Here is a 15,810-nt window from a genome sequence, read left to right as displayed (position 1 = left end):
CATGACACTGTGCGCACTGAGGATGCGCAGAAGAGAGAAGCGAGAGGAGACGAGCTGCTGAAGCTTTCACCAGTCGAGGCTGAAAGTGACGCTGTTAAACGATCGTGAATGAAGGACAAATGTGGAATATTTTCTTCGGATGCCGTATATTTCCAGTCTGCAGGTGAGAGAAGTTACCAGATTGCAGAGTTTAACGTTAACCAGCTCCTCGAGTGAGTGTGTTTAAGGGTCAATGTAATGCGTTGTGTCTGTGTGTCCTGGTTTATTATTATTAGAGTGTAACTTAGTAGAGTGTTTTCACAGACTCAGTTTAGGGCTCCAGACTAACTGTTTTTACTAGGAATGCTGTTGTTGTCCATAACTGTTTTTTTTTTTAGGAGCACAGACTGAAAATTTAGGGGCACACCTTAAATCAACGCAATTAACGCAGTTATTCACATTTCCCCCATTTTGACTGTATTACTGACAAATACCTTGGTAAGAAATTGACTTAACGTACAGGAATTACAATGTGCAGTTTTATTTTAAGGTCACAGGGCTCCAGACTAACATTGAAGGGCAGCAGCACCAGAGCCACTAAATTCTACAGAAAGTGGTAATAGGCTACTGTTGAGCTGACAATAAAGCACTGAGCTTAATTTGAGGTGTAGATAAAATTTACTTCAATTATTTTCATTCATAATATCGTATATTCATTTAATAGCAAAACTAGGGCAAACATTTATATAAGGGAGTGAAAATAAAGTGGTCCTCAGCAACCACTGGTTACAATAATCTTTTTTTTTTTTTTTTTTAAATAAGTGTGACTTCCTAAATCTTGAAACTTTTATTTTTATAAATAGGGATAATCTTTGAAGAATGAACAAAAAATGTTTTTGTTCATCACATTAAAAATAACATTTCAATATGATATTGGTTTTGAACTGCTGGAAAAGGATGTATAGTACTTGTAAGCATTTGACTATTTCTGTCAAAATACCATAGTTACAGTTAGTGTTACTACATTAATCCATGGTGAATGTTGCTGATTTGTGAACTTAGAGCCTTCTATAACTTGTTCATTCATTGCACAATGTTTCTCCTGTTTTCCACATCAGCGCTGTTATGGTTTAACAGCGAACTCTGCGCCAAGTCTGAATTTTCCTCACTGGATCTCGCAGAGATGTTATTAATTCTGTGGTGAATTCAATGGATTTCTTCACTGGATCTCCCAGCGCTGTGTAGTAACGGTGTCGCGTGATCGAGTAGCTCGCTGCGCTGTCTATTATTGGTCCGAACCAAGCGGCAACCTCCCCGTCTCTCTCTTGAAACCAACACGGAAGTGAGTTAAACTGCAATTCATTAACTGACCGCTTGGCCTGGCTGCAGAAGTGAGTCAAATCTGTATCTCCCTCATGTTAAAATTACCAACTTTACAGCAGAAAAAAACATGTTTACAGCCTGGTTCTCTCTGTGGCTTTGGTCTATACAGCTAATTTTGCCCTTCATAACAACTGTGAGGGGGGTGAATTTTTTTATAACTCATCCGTTTAGTTGATTAATATTTAAATTTAAGGGTGTGGCCACTTGAGTGACAGGTGGATTCACGCTGATGTCAATGCTAGCCGTTTGTCTGCTGTTACTAGCCGTCGTCACTTCACCTCAGCAAATGTTGCTGCTGAACTTGCCTTCTCTGCAGTGTTTGTGCTTTTTTTCGGGATTATTTCATACAATTTAATACTTGGGTACAAAGCCCACGTCTTTGGATTCCGTCGTTGTCGTCGAGTATCGTTTGAGAGAACAACCAGCGCTGTATTTCAGTTGTTTTCCTCTGTGAACATGCACTAATGGATGTCTGACAATTTCGTTGCTTTTTGGGGTTTTCAAATTTAAAATGTCAATAAAGGCTCGCTCGTTCTGCTCTCACGGAACAGATTGATTATAATACGCTTATGTACCGTCAGATGAAATCCTGCAGGTGTCGGCGCTTTCTCCGTCCATGCAATAAATGCAAATCCTTGAATGAGCGCGGATTTTCTAGCGCATTTACTTGCACTTCAAAGGCAATATATCTATGGTTTAACCCATTTGAGAGGCGGCCAAAATCAGAATTTAAAATGGACTGAATAAGCTCTCTACGAACTTGAGCGATGCCGCGCTGACGGACCATGAAAGAGTGACTGACATGTATGCACATAAATCACTGTCACACACACACAAACACTCTCGAAGTAATACACAGTCTCACTTGTAGCCAAGTATTTTAACTATTATAATATTTCGAAGGGCAAAAACAGGAACTTTTAATTGGCTTTACATCATCAGCTAACTCGATCACGTCGAGCTAGTGATTTCAGATAGCCAGGCTCATATCTATGGCCAGGCTCCTCAGCTCCACTCACGCCCCGCCTGTTTGCCTATTTTCTGTTATCCGGGAGTGACGCAAGGCCAAGATGGCGACGGACGGCTCCGCCCACTTTAGGCTTCAAAAATGCTCTTCAGAAACCTACGGGTGACGTCACGGACACTACGTCCATATTTTTTTACAGTCTATGGTCCGAACTAGGGCTGGGCGATATGGCCTAAAAATAAAATCTCCGATTTAATTTTTTTTTTATTCGATTTACGATTTTTTCCCGATTTTCCTTATTAAGGAAAGCAATAAGTACAAATGGCAGACAACTTAAAGCAAATTTTGCTTTTATTTAATCAAAAGCAAGACAAATGTAACCCCCATTTCTGGGCTGAATAATAAATAAATGAACACCCTCTTGGAATCAAAGTCCCAGCTGTGTTTTAAGTCACACTTTGTAGTCTAGAAGACTAAAAGGAGACAAACATTCACCTTGAGAGTAGCACCATTTTCTAAAGCATTAACAATACATTCAAATCTGAGGAAAACTAGACAGTGACATTTTTCATTGTATCTAGCCCAAACAATGCAACAACATACAGGGATACATGGCATGAACATGCACTGCATCTTACTCTTAGCAGAATTAAATTTTTCAAACCAAAAACAGAAAAAATACTCTGTCTTCAATTGCACTTTGCATAGAATTTTAAATAATAACAAAGAGGCAACACCTCTGTCTTGGGTAAAATACTAATGTAAACAAAAATTTAGCAGAGTACAAAATGTGCAAAATAAATAATACATCAACTCCAACTGAAATTGATAAAGTGCAAACTTTGCTTTAAAAAAATAAATCGTGCCATTTGTGTCCCTGAATGTATGAACAGGAAAGAAAAATCACATTTTGGTTGAGGTGCAGAACATGAGATATGTGCTTAAGTTGCTGTCAATAACATTTAAACATTTTTGGCAAGGAAAATCAGCCTGTCCACTGCCTCTGGCTTGAGGCAAGCTCTGCTGCATGTGACCACTCCTCCCCCCACACTGAAAAGCCTCTCAGATGGGGCACTTGTTGCAGGGATACTGAGGTATTTCTTGGCCAGGTGACTGAGCCTTGAGAAGTTGGATTCGTTGCTCTTCCACCACTGCAGTGGATCAGTGTCAGGGTCTGCCTCTGGCAAGAGCAGATAGGTTGCCAGTTCAGTCTCTATTTTAGCTTCTTCCGACTGGTCAGAGGTTGGCACAACACTCTTCTTGAAGAAGGTTGCTAAGGTCTTTTTCCTCTTCTTGGGGTCTGGCTGAGCCCTTGCCTCTTTCTGGTCCACCTGCACAACTGGACCAGGCTGTGGTGTGCTTTTGTCAGTGGGGAAAGACAGAAGTTCACTGACAGCTCTTCTTTTGACTTTCTCCACATTGTCTGGGTCGATGTAGGATGTCCGGAACCTTGGATCCATCAGAGAGGCCATGTCCAAGAGCTCATCCTTGACAGGATCACTGTATTTGTCAACAAGGTATCCCAGTATGTTTCTTTTTATTGTTTTGGTAAGCTCCGTGTCGTTGTCCTCAGGCTGCAAAAGACTGGTTTTGAACAGATGGATAACAGGCTTGATGTATGAGACACTAACATACATTTCCCCTGATAGCGCATCCGTAAAGTCTTGGAGTGCTTTAACCGCCTTGCTTACTGACTCCAAAACCTCGATGTCTTGCCAAGAGGGCACAAGATGGCGGCTTTTAACATCAGACCCCAGGACACGGGCTATCGCCTTCTCCTGTTCCAGGAATCGCTCGATGCTCTTTTGGCGGGAGCCCCATCTGGTTGGGGATTCTGTTGTTAGCTGATGAGGGGGAAGGCCAAGCTCTGACTGAGCTACACCCAGCTCTCTTCTTTTCTTCCAGCTGTAGGAAAAAGCAGCGACTATCTTTTTGCAAACTCCAATTGCACGATCTATGCGGGGATCCTTAACACCATTCTCTGTATGATAAAGAATAAAACACAAAGACATTAGGGCTGGTCCGAATACCATTTTTTGAGCTTCGAAGCTTCGATAGGAATTAACATCGAATATTCGAAGCTTCGGAGGGAGGGGGCTGAACATATTCTTCTCTCTAATAAAGGCAGGAATCTCTATGCGTCTGTCTGTTTGCATTTAGATTATTTATCTTGCATTTAGAACCGTTCATCCAATCGACTTCACGAGTGCAGTGTCACATTTGGTGCAATAGACACGCGAGACGTGACACGTTCAGAATTAATAAACTTTTAATACAGAACAGCGCGAGCGGGAAGCGCGCGCGCGCCTCACGCGCAGGGCTCCGAGAACGGACACTGCACTAGTGATACAAAACACAGCCTAATATTTTTCTGAGTAACAAATAACTCTCAAATCAGAAATCAGCAGCACAGTAATTACTGACACAGTAAAGGGTATAGGCTAATATATTCTTTCTATTCCATTTCCACAATGTCAAAGCAACGCAGCTTATAGCCTACAAGCTCAGGCATGCACTTCTGCCCATACAAACTCCGCTGTTCTGCGCTCTAAAATAAGAGTATTGTATTTCGCCCAAAAATGCTAAAAAAATAACTGTGTGAGAGCGTGTTTTAGGCTATATCATGTTATAGCCAGATATGACGACGCTTACAGCACGCGTCACCGCAGATCAGCATCTATTCATCAAGCCAACGTGCAAACTATCGCAAATCAAAGTGAAAGTGGGTCGCAGATGCTTTAACACACAATCAACTTCATTAAAAGTAAAGAACCGAAATGATCTTACCAGGGCTGTTGCCGCTCTCTTATTGCGGTCTTTGATTTAGAAATTTTAGCTGACGATCAGTAAAATGCAGCTTATCTGTTGCTAGTGACGTGCACTCCATTACATCTGCCTATAGTGCGGGATTTGAAGTTCGGATTCATATCCGTTTTGCAAAAACACATTTATGTGTTCATTGTTCATATTGATAAATCAGAGAGAACTATCCGATCTGAGAAAACGCATGACAGCCCCATTCAAGCGCGAATGGGAACCGTTTCTAGGGGGATGCCAGGTGTAAAAAAAATAAAATAAAAAAAATAAAAATTAAACGAATATTCGAATGCCAAATTTGAAAATCGAATACCAACCCACCGAACGAATATTCGAATACTCGAATATTCTGGTACAGCCCTAAAAGACATACATCACTATTGGGGACTTTAATAAATATCAGTCTACATCCATCTAAAAATGATTTCTTTTCTTCTGTATTTCAAAACTTTGTCATTCCAAAACTCACACAATTAGGGCTGTCAACGAATATTCTAAATTCGAATATATATTCGAATAGTTTTAAAAAACAGGAATTCGAACGTGAAAATTAATATTAGAATTTTCGAATATGGAAAAACAAGCCCGCGGAAGCAGAGGCGCGGCTGTCTGCTTTGCGAGTGGGCGCGCGCGCTGCCTGAGGGACAGGTCACACGAGTCGCACTGTCTAGCACAGCGTCACTGCTGAAAATTGACAGTGCACTAAAAAGACAATGGAATAAATTGCAGTCAGTTTTTCCTTTTTTTAATACAAGCACCAAGAATGTAAGTAGCCTTTTTCTTTTTTAATAGCACTTTATTTTTTATGAACCTCAGGGTAAAATTTCATTGTTGTCACATTTCTCGGAATTGTGTGCTTCATTTTATTTAACGTTAAACAGAAAAGTTCCATGTTTACCACAGCACAGCTCGCTCGGAGCGTTCAATGTCGGTTCTATACTGTAAAACTTCAATTAATGTTAATAAATTTGTTTCAATCACTGAATAAAGCTTGCTATATTTGGGACAAGAGTCGCAACCTTAAATTGCTTGCACAAAACTCTTGATCAGCACTCAACATGTGCTTATTGTTGTTGGTAATTTAAACCGTTATGCGCAGAGACAGCGTGAGCGCGAGGGCGAGAGAGAGAGAGTGAGGTCTGCAGTCTTGGCCATTAGTTTATTTACTTGGTTTTGTGTTGGTAATACATTGTCAAATGTACCTATACAAGTAGTGATGTCTCTTTGTATTAATTTGTCATATTATTGACGTAATGCGCGTCATTGACAAAATGCGCAACCAGATGTTCGAATATTCGTGTGTTTTTTGAGGGAATATTCGAATGTCATTTTTGAGCAATTTTGACAGCCCTAAACACAATGCAGACAGATACACAAATAGAATTTTTGTTTACTATAGCATATGTGCAGTTTGTGGAGAAATTTGAATCCATTTTATAAAACAATCCATTCGACTGTCTTTATGAATCAAATAGAGATCAAATGGACATGCCATATTGAAACATTCTTGCCGAGTTTTTTTTTTTGGGCTAATTTTAAAAAACAATTATTTTAATAAATCACGTACAGCACTTAAACTTTTTAAACGGTGGATGAACCGCAGTCAAGTAGTCAGACACTCGTCTTTTCGTAGTCGAGTAAGCTTGACTAAATGTTGGTTTGGCTGGCTGAAAAAAGAAGAAGAAAAAAAAAAGGATAGGATTTTTTTTTTTTTTTTTTTTTTTTTTTTTTTTTAAAGCGTCTGCTAAATGATAGTAGTAGTAGTAGTAGTAGGCCTATTACGAAAAGACGAGCGTCATCTAGCTTGACTGCGGTTTGGATGAGGATAATATTGTGCTCTGTCAAAATTGAATATTTTATTTTACTGTTAGACTTACCAATAGCGTTGTGTAGTTTGTGTCCAAAGCATTGGAGGTTTGGCCATCCGTTCACTCTCAGGGCTTTAATCATGTTGGTGCCGCTGTCAGTTGTCATGCAGCATAGACGATTCTCAGACAGGTTCCAGCAGTCGAGAGCGTCTCTCAGTCCCTTGGCAACAAGTTCACCGGTGTGGTCCTCAGGAAAGTATGACGTTTGGAGGGAAATACTCCGCAAATCCCACGCATTGTTAATGAAATGCACCGTTAAACTCATATAAGGTTGCATAGTCCGACTGGACCACATGTCGGTTGTTGCCGAATAAAAGGACAGCTCCTCCAGTTCTCTGCTGACTTTCTCTCGTGTGCCGTTGTACAGCTGGGTCAAGGCGACTTCACTGAAGTACTTGCGGCTGGGTAGCTCATATCTGGGGTCTAAGGTTTTAATCAAATTAATAAACCCCGTCTTCTCCACGGTATATATGGGTACCATGTCTTTGGCTATGTGCAAAGCAACCGCTTCGGTGATTTTTCTCCACCGTGCCCCTTTCCTGTCATATGCGGTGCCTTGTGCAAAGGATTCGGCTACAGTTAGCTGTTTTTTAGCTAAGGTTTGTTGGTCACTGCTGTTTTGTTCGTCTCGGAGAGACTGGCATTTTTCATATTCGGCTGGATGTCTCTGTTTCAGGTGTTGGAATAGGTTTGTGGTACTGCTGCCTTTGACTGCGATGGGCTTTAGGCAAATGTTGCAGCGTGGGGTCTCTTGCTCCACGTCTGTCGCAGCAAACCCATACCAGTTCCAAACAACAGATGATTTTATTCCTTTCTTGGGAACAAACTTCCCACTCTCACCGGTAGCCATGTTGTCGCTTGCTGTTGCTGTTTAGTGTGTGCTATGATGTTGTTGTTGTCGCTTACCATACTGCTATGTGAAAGTAACGCTACGGAAGCTCCGGGGAGCCAAAAATGCGCCATTACACAAAAACTCGATTTACTTATTTTTTAAATCGCCCGCAACAAAAAATTCTAATTACTTCATTCAATCGATTTTTCGCCCAGGCCTAGTCCGAACTAATAAATGGTCTGTGAAGCATAAATGAGTAGCACAGTTTCAGTCCACTTTCATTTAGTTTTCCATTTAATGCTGGGCAACATTGTGGTGGCGCTAGTGCAAGCTATACAATTTTGGTCGCACTGGCAGGAAAAAATGGTTGTAAAATGCGATCATTTGGTCGCAGTCTGGAGCCCTGCTGTTGACACCAATAAAATTTGTTAAAGGGATACTCCACTTTAAAATGAAAATTCTGTCATCATATACTCACCCTCATGTGGTTTCAAACCTGTATGAATTTCTTTCTTCTGCTGAACAGAAAGGAAGATATTTAGAAGAATGTCAGTAACCAGACAGTTTCTGGTCTCATTGACTTCCATAGTATATTTTTTTCCTACTTTGGAAGTCAATGAGACCAGAAACTGTCTGGTTACTGACATTCTTCTAAATATCTTCCTTTCTGTTCAGCAGAAGAAAGAAATTCATACAGGTTTGAAACAACATGAGGGTGAGTATATGATGACAGAATTTTCATTTTAAAGTGGAGTATCTCTTTAGAAGATCTCGGACATCCCCAAAATGAATAAGCAGAGTTCGAATTGAGGGTAAGCATTGACGTCACTTTCCCGCCGAAAAGCACCCTCCTCAGCCGGACTGAGTGGCAAAAGAGCTGCTGCGTGACTGGATTTAATAGGGGAAACTGCGAAAACGTATGAGAGAGAACGGCGTGATGACAGTGGAGTGGTTACTAACGAGCGCCACCTGCGCGTAGGGCTGGGTATCGAGTTCGATACTTTTTAGACACTGACCGAATTGCCTCGATACCCTCGAGTTAAAAAATGTATGATGTGCATGTATGATGTGCAGCGCTCATACCTGTATTTATTTCCTGTTTTCGGTCGAAGCCCACAGTAGTCGATTGTCGAGTTCACGCGCGTGATCATAGGTATCTAAGCAACAGTGGAGAACTCGACAATCGACTACTGTGGTCTTCGACCGAAAACGGGAAATAAATACAGGTATGAGCGCTGGCCGAATTAACTTCATTTTTATCCATATCTTTCACATCTACTGCAGTCAGATTCACCGTGTTCACTCTGAAGGAATCACTCACATTGCTGTGCACTTGTAATGACACATCAAGGATGTTAAGAGGCTAAAAGCAGGTTTAAAACTTGCCCCGTTTAAGTCAACAGGGTGCAAATTTTAAAAAGAGGATAACACGATTTAGGAAACACCGATTTTTGTCGTTGTTCTCTGTACTGACAGCACTCCGAATTTACAAAAAAATGAGCTCAATGTTAAAATTGACCGGAGTTCTCCTTTAATAAAAATGTTCACGAAACTTAATGAAATGTTTAGTGAAATTAGAAAATATAAGAGATTGTTAATTTATTTATATTGTATACACATTCTCATATCCATATATTTTGTTTTATTGTCACGAGTAATAATCTCAGGGTTTACTGGGTTTTACATGATTCTTTTTGTAGTGTGGTATTGGTGGTGGTGTACTAAAATAAACATTGTCACGTGTGTATAGCTTCTTCTTCTAACCGCTGATTCCTGATGGTTTAGAGAGGACAATTACTCGAGTCGCCCCCTATCGTTTCAAAGAATAGTACAACGGCGAGCGCGTCAAGTATAAACGCCTCGTCCGTTTGGGGAGGTGCGCATGCAGTCTGCGGAGACTCGCGCTGCGGAGCCAGGCGAAAGTATAAACAAGGCTTTAAGTGCGAATGATTTTATGTAATGGTTTTTGTGCATTCACGCGTTTGACGCGAATCCGCGTCTGCCGCCCGAGTTGAAAAATCTGAACTTCTACGTCAATTCGCGCCGCGTTAACCAATCAGGAGCCTGCTTGCTGCTGTCACGTGGTGAAGTAAAAACAAAGTAAATCTTTCATTACATAAAAACTTGATTTCAACATACGAGACATATTCATTTTGTATTGAATGCTATTTATTCCATATTTAAATTCAGATTATATGAAACATTATTATTCTAATGTAATTTTCTGTCACAGTTTTGTTTTTGGGCTTGTTCACATCATGTTTCCTTGTCTGTCATGTGATCCCTTGTAAGTCATGTGATCCTGCCATGTGTTCCCTTGTTTGATGTGTCATGTTTTCATTGGTTCATTGTTTCATTGTTCACAGGTGTCCCTTATCTAGTCATTAGTCTTCTGTGTATTTAAGCCCTCCTGTTTGCCATGTGTCTTTGTCCCTCAAGTTTGCCATGTGTCTTTGTCAAGTATTGTTTTCGTGTAATCTGCTGTTGTGTAAGTTCTCATTTACACTTGCCTCCAGTAGATCCTTTACAATTCTAGATAGAAACAGCCAGAAACTCCATCAAAACGGCCACTTTCGAACTATAGCAGCTTGAATGTTTATGTTGCTTATGCTTTTTAAAGTTGTTAAAAATTAATTGCCACCCCCCTCAAACCGAGCCCTGTGAATGAGGTGAAAACAGGGAACAATTGGAGACAAAGAGGCTTTTCAGCAGCTCAGTTAAACATGATGGTCCTGTTATTTCTCTCAGATGTTGGACAAGCATTAAACGAACCTTTTTTAAATGCAACTTCATCCAAATTCCCTATATTTCTATCAGAAAACAGATATGTTCAATTAATTTAAATGTAAGTAAAGTAATTCAGTAACTTCTCTTTGACTTTGGCAGATCTGGTGTCCATCCCACAACAATTCACCAGTAAATACTGTGAATATTCCCATCATCCTAAAAGAGAAGGACAAACTCCAGGAGTAGCAGCTGAAATCTGTGTGACTGTTAAAGATGGAGTTTATTAAAGTGGAGATTGAAGACATGACTGATCCAGAACCATCCAGAATAAAACATGAAGATACTGAGGAACAAATAGGTTGGTGTCCATTCTTGATTCTTCATTGTTGTTTGCTTTGGTAGCTGTGAATTAATAATCAGTATATGAATGAATTTTTTTACAGAAATGCTTATATCATTTTAATCATCATCTTTAATGTACTTTTAATCATAATCTTGTAGGCTATAACAGTTGTCAAACTAATTTTGATCATATTAACAAGAGAATGACAGAACTAAACTTTGGCACATCAAAGGTCTGATACTTGATCTCTGTTGCTTTCTGCTATTAAATCAGGGTTCACTTAAACTGATTCTAATGTTATGTTTATTTTAGATTGGATGGAAGTAAAAGAGGAAAGACAAGAACTGGAGGAATTTAAGGAGGAACATCACAACTTTAAAATTCAAGAAACAAAAGCCAAAGAGCTGCACACCTGCACTCAGTGTGGAAAGAGTTTCTGTCAAAAAGGAAACCTTAACGCACACATGAGAATTCACACTGGAGAGAAACCGTATCCATGCTTTCAATGTGGAAAGAGTTTTTCTCAAGCATCAGGTCTCAATATTCATCAGCAGGTTCACTCTGGAGAAAAAACATTTAACTGTGATCAGTGTGGTAAAGGTTTTAATTCACCATTAACTCTGAAAAAACACCTGATAGTTCATTCAGATGAGAAGCCTTATGTGTGTTCTCTCTGTGGAAAGAGTTTTTCACGTCTGGAATGTTGTAAACTACACCAGAAAACACATAATGAAGTGAGAGATCATGTGTGTTGTGACTGTGGGAAGAGCTTTACTAGAGCTGGTGAACTGAAACAGCACCAAAGAATTCATACTGGAGAAAAACCTTACAAGTGCTCATCTTGTGACAAGAGTTTCACTCAGCTGGGAACACTGAAAGTACATGAGCGAGTTCATACTCGAGAAAGACCTCACAAGTGCTCATCTTGTGACAAGAGTTTCACTCAGTTGGGACACCTGAAATCACATGAGCGAGTTCATACTGGAGAAAAACCTTACAAGTGCTCATCTTGTGACAAGAGTTTCACTCAGTTGGGACACCTGAAATCACATGAGCGAGTTCATACTAGAGAGAAACCGTACCAGTGTAATGATTGTGGAGAGAGTTTTAGACATTCATGTAGTTTTCTCAGACATATGAAGAAATATCATAAGTCGCCACAGTGAGAAACATTTCATTTTCATGTCAAATACTGTCAAATAAGTAAATATTGTGAGATGAAAAAAAAAGAGTTGCTCCCAAAAGAACATTATCTAGTTTGACTTTGTGAATTTGGTGAAATGCTTAGATAACTAGAAAGACTTGGTTATATTGTGTTCTGATAGTACATGCAGTTATAGGAAATAAACAAACAAAAAATTGTCTTGAAAAAACTGAATTGTGATTGTTTGATGTAAAAAATCAAGCGTAATGTCAGTTCTGGCAGGTCATGTTAGTCGAGCTCGCATCAGCTGATCCATGTATACCAATAGGAATACGACGGCAATCACAGCATCCATATATAAGCTCCTTCAGCGTTATCAACAGCTATTGTGTTTCTCAGGAGCAAATTACCCTCCTCCCTCCCCAGCTCCACCTCTCTCAGTCAGGATTCGGCATTTTGTTTGCCCTCTGAATCAGTCTAAATTCCCGAATTATGTTGTACATTAAAATACTATTGCTGCTCTCCCTTCTCTTTTCCATGCTAGGTTCAGGGAGTTCTTGCCCAGGACAGAACCATACCGCCAATCCAATCTGTATGATAATTCTTCATCGTATTTGACGGTAGTGGTCCTGACAGAACTTAATTTAATGTAAAAACTTTACTTCAACATAATTTCTGATAAACACGTGAAAGTTTATGCAGTTGAGAAGCTTTATATGTGTTTGTGAAAAAAAGTTTTTCACTGCTGGACTCTAAACAGCACCAGAAAATACAGACCATGAGAGAAATCATGTGTGTTTTGAACACAGCCGGACTCTCCATTGGTCTAGACTGACTCTGTCCGGTAGGGGCTTCACTTTTACCTGTTTGCACTCGTTTGATTTGTTCATTTATATGTCAGTCAGAAATCATTAACCGAATTTCCACCTTACAGACCATATCAAATTAGGCTTTATCGTCGTTTCACATAAAATAACGTACTCATTCAATCGTGTTTGCATCAAGTATACGCATTAAGTATAAACCTAGCTTAATGGCCCTAAAGCGCACCTTAAAGCTTTCGCAAAGAACCGGCAAAAGTAATGATTATGAATATGTTAAATATATCAAGGAGATGTTTCAATTGTTTATTAATAAACACGTGTTTTCTGTGTCAAAGATGAAGTTGCCGATGATGGCTCGATATTCGCAGTAGTGAACGCACCAGAGAGAAATGCACATTTCATACGGATTACATAAGCAGAGAGCAATCTGTTTTCTTTCGTTTTGAATTATTTTGTTTAAAAGTACACATTTCAAGCTTTCTTTAGATATATTTCTCAGGTCTGTGAGGCAAGTAGCTTATACTGAGTTTCGGTTCATTTATGAGAAGAGCTCCAGTTCACACGCCTGCGACCTCCGGTTCCTGATTATATTCAACATGATCTCACGACCAATTTGTACGAATTCGTATGAGTGATAAAAAGGTGGCTAATTCGTATGAATTCGTACGACCTCACTTGTATGAATTTTTACGATTTGTCTAAACCCACGTGATGGGTAGGTTTAGGGGCGGGGTCAGGGGTAGGTCATTCGCATGAATTCATACGAATTGGGCAATTCGTAAAATATGTACGATTTAGCAAAAATCGTACTAATTCGTACGAGTGAGGTCGTATGAATTCATACGAATTAGCCACCTTGTAGAATTCATACGAATTGCCGTGAGATCTACTTCTTATTTATTAAATCCAGGCAATTGGTAAAATTAAGATACAATTAATAAAAAACAAAATTCACTTTAAAGAAATGCTTTCTACAAAAACAAACTTAATGAAGTGGTCAAAATCATGTCTGCCCACTCATCTCCCGATATGCATGTTATGATCTTACTCACGCTTTTCACTTTTCATATAATCAACAAAGATGAAATTAAAAAATAATTTTATTATTTAAACATAAATATGAAACTAAATCATTTTCTTTAATGACTGGGCTACTGTAATGATTTATGTTTGTGTTCCTCTGTCCTGTCCCGTGTTCAGCAGTTCCCCGTTATGTTGATTAGTCTCCCCAGGTGTTTCTGATTAGCCACGCCCCCTTTGTTATCTTGTTTAGCTTATCTGTCTATATTTTACCCTGTGTCTTGTTTCAGTGTTTGTGGATTCTTGACTTTGTAATGTTGTTTGTCCTGTTCCTGAGTCCTGTTCCTGAGTCCTGTTCCCTAGTCTAAGTCTGTCTGTCAAGTTCTGAGTCTGTTTAATTAAAGCTGTTGCACATGGATCCTGCTTCCTCCTTTGATTCAACCCTGCTTCATTACAGAAGAACCCACCACCACAAATGGATCTAGCAGCAGCTTTGGGGAGTCTCCAGCCAAGAAGGCAGCCACACCTAATTCTGGTTGTCAGGATGGCCACCGCCACTTCACCTGAGAGTCTCCAGCCAAGAAGGCGGCCACGCCTAATTCTGGTTCCCAGGATGGCCACCTTCACGCTTCCTGAGCTTCTTTCTGTTCCTGAGGCCGCGTCTGTTCCCGAGTCTGAGCCTGTTCCTGAACCTGAGCTTCACGTCACGTCTGCCAATCCAGAGACGACTGCCGAGCCAGAGACTGTTCACGTCACGTCTGCCGAGCCAGTGTCTCCAGACAAGATGGCCGCCGCTGAGCCAGTGTCTCCGGACAAGATGGCCACCGCCGAGTCGCCTGAGCCCTCAGCAGAGATGACCACTGCCACGCCTGAACCTGAGCCCTCAGCAGAGATGGCCGCCGCCACGCCTGAACCTGAGCCGTCAGCAGAGATGGCCGCCGCCACGCCTGAACCTGAGCCCTCAGCAAAGATGGCCACTGCCACGCTGTCTGTTCCTGAGCCGGTGCCTGCTCCTGAGCCGGTGCCTGCTCCTGCCTATGACCCCGTAGCTGCCCCCAAGAATGTTTTGGGGGGGGCAGTAGGTCCCGCGATGAGACCATGGAGGCCGCACCGCCAAGGTCTCCTGAACTGCCGGCTCCGCTCTGGCCGCCTGAAGGGTCGTCTCCGCCCTGGCCGCCTGAAGGGTCGTCTCCGCCCTGGCCGCCTGAAGGGCCGTCTCCGCCCTGGCCGCCTGAAGGGTCGTCTCCGCCCTGGCCGCCTGAAGTGTCGTCTCCTCCCTGGCCGCCCGAAGGGTCGTCTCCTCCCTGGCCGCCCGAGGGCTCTTCTCTGCCGTGGCCGCCCGAGTGCTCTTTTCCGCCGTGGCCGCCCGAAGGGTCATCTCTGCCGTGGCTGCCCAAGGGGTCTTCTTTGCCTGCACTGCCTGCTCCGCAATTTCTTGACTTTGTAATGTTGTTCGTCCTGTTCCCGAGTCCTGTTCCCGAGTCCCGTTCCCGAATCCTGTTCCCGAGTCTAAGTCTGTCTGTCAAGTTCTGAGTCTGTTTAATTAAATCTGTTGCACATGGATCCTGCTTCCTCCTTTGATTCAACCCTGCTTCATTACAGCTACGACATGTAGTCCTATTAGCCTACAGTAGGCTACAGACAATTTAAAGTCGGAGTGGGATTTGAGCGAACGCCGTCTTACCTGTGAGCATGTGGGGGGAGACGATTTTCAAACAATCATCGAATATTATTTTACTTGATATGACAATCCTTAATATTTGTTGTTTAAAATGCCTGTTTGAGGTCTCTGTGAAAGTTTTAAATCAGTCTTTTAGTGCCGCTTTCAAAGTGGTCACATCCGTAACATTGTTTTTTCCTCATAAATGTGAACACGAAAAATAAAATAAAATGAATATTTTGTGTT

The 15,810-nt window shown here is 41.2% G+C and overlaps 2 protein-coding genes across 4 annotated transcripts; one reads left to right on the top strand and one right to left on the bottom strand.

Moving 5' to 3' along the window:
* On the top strand, positions 1-15,460 carry LOC307167623 (uncharacterized protein). 3 transcript variants are annotated; one of them, XM_079886875.1, is made up of 4 exons: positions 1-163; positions 3,767-3,846; positions 10,733-10,931; positions 11,229-15,460. In XM_079886875.1, the coding sequence occupies exon 4, from the start codon at positions 14,380-14,382 to the stop codon at positions 15,349-15,351; it is 972 nt and encodes a 323-aa protein (XP_079743001.1). In that variant the 5' UTR covers positions 1-163; positions 3,767-3,846; positions 10,733-10,931; positions 11,229-14,379; the 3' UTR covers positions 15,352-15,460. The 3 variants fall into 3 exon arrangements, with proteins under 3 accessions (XP_079743001.1, XP_079743002.1, XP_079743000.1); XM_079886876.1 differs by lacking the exon at positions 3,767-3,846 and adding an exon at positions 1,098-1,321; XM_079886874.1 differs by lacking the exon at positions 3,767-3,846.
* LOC307167566 (E3 SUMO-protein ligase ZBED1-like) lies at positions 1,506-8,070 on the bottom strand. Its single transcript, XM_079886768.1, has 2 exons — positions 7,024-8,070; positions 1,506-4,310 (listed from the first exon to the last, which is right to left on the bottom strand). Exons 1-2 carry the CDS (start codon positions 7,862-7,864, stop codon positions 3,292-3,294), a joined length of 1,860 nt encoding a protein of 619 aa, XP_079742894.1. The 5' UTR covers positions 7,865-8,070; the 3' UTR covers positions 1,506-3,291.
* Positions 15,461-15,810: the final 350 nt, after the last annotated feature.

The sequence above is a fragment of the Squalius cephalus genome, assembly GCF_949319135.1.
Source record: "Squalius cephalus genome assembly, chromosome: 11".
Lineage (NCBI taxonomy): Eukaryota > Metazoa > Chordata > Actinopteri > Cypriniformes > Leuciscidae > Squalius > Squalius cephalus.
Note: the sequence above shows the minus strand (reverse complement) of the source record. Positions and strands in the feature narration are given on the sequence as shown.

Bases quoted from the DNA above. Each gene is read 5' to 3' on its own strand.
- LOC307167566 (XM_079886768.1), bottom strand. From the start codon at position 7,864: ATGGCTACCGGTGAGAGTGGGAAGTTTGTTCCCAAGAAAGGAATAAAA. The intron at 4,311-7,023 runs GTAAGTCTAACA...TTTATCATACAG, and splicing joins CAAACTACACAACGCTATTG to AGAATGGTGTTAAGGATCCC.
- LOC307167623 (XM_079886874.1), top strand. From the start codon at position 14,380: ATGGATCTAGCAGCAGCTTTGGGGAGTCTCCAGCCAAGAAGGCAGCCA.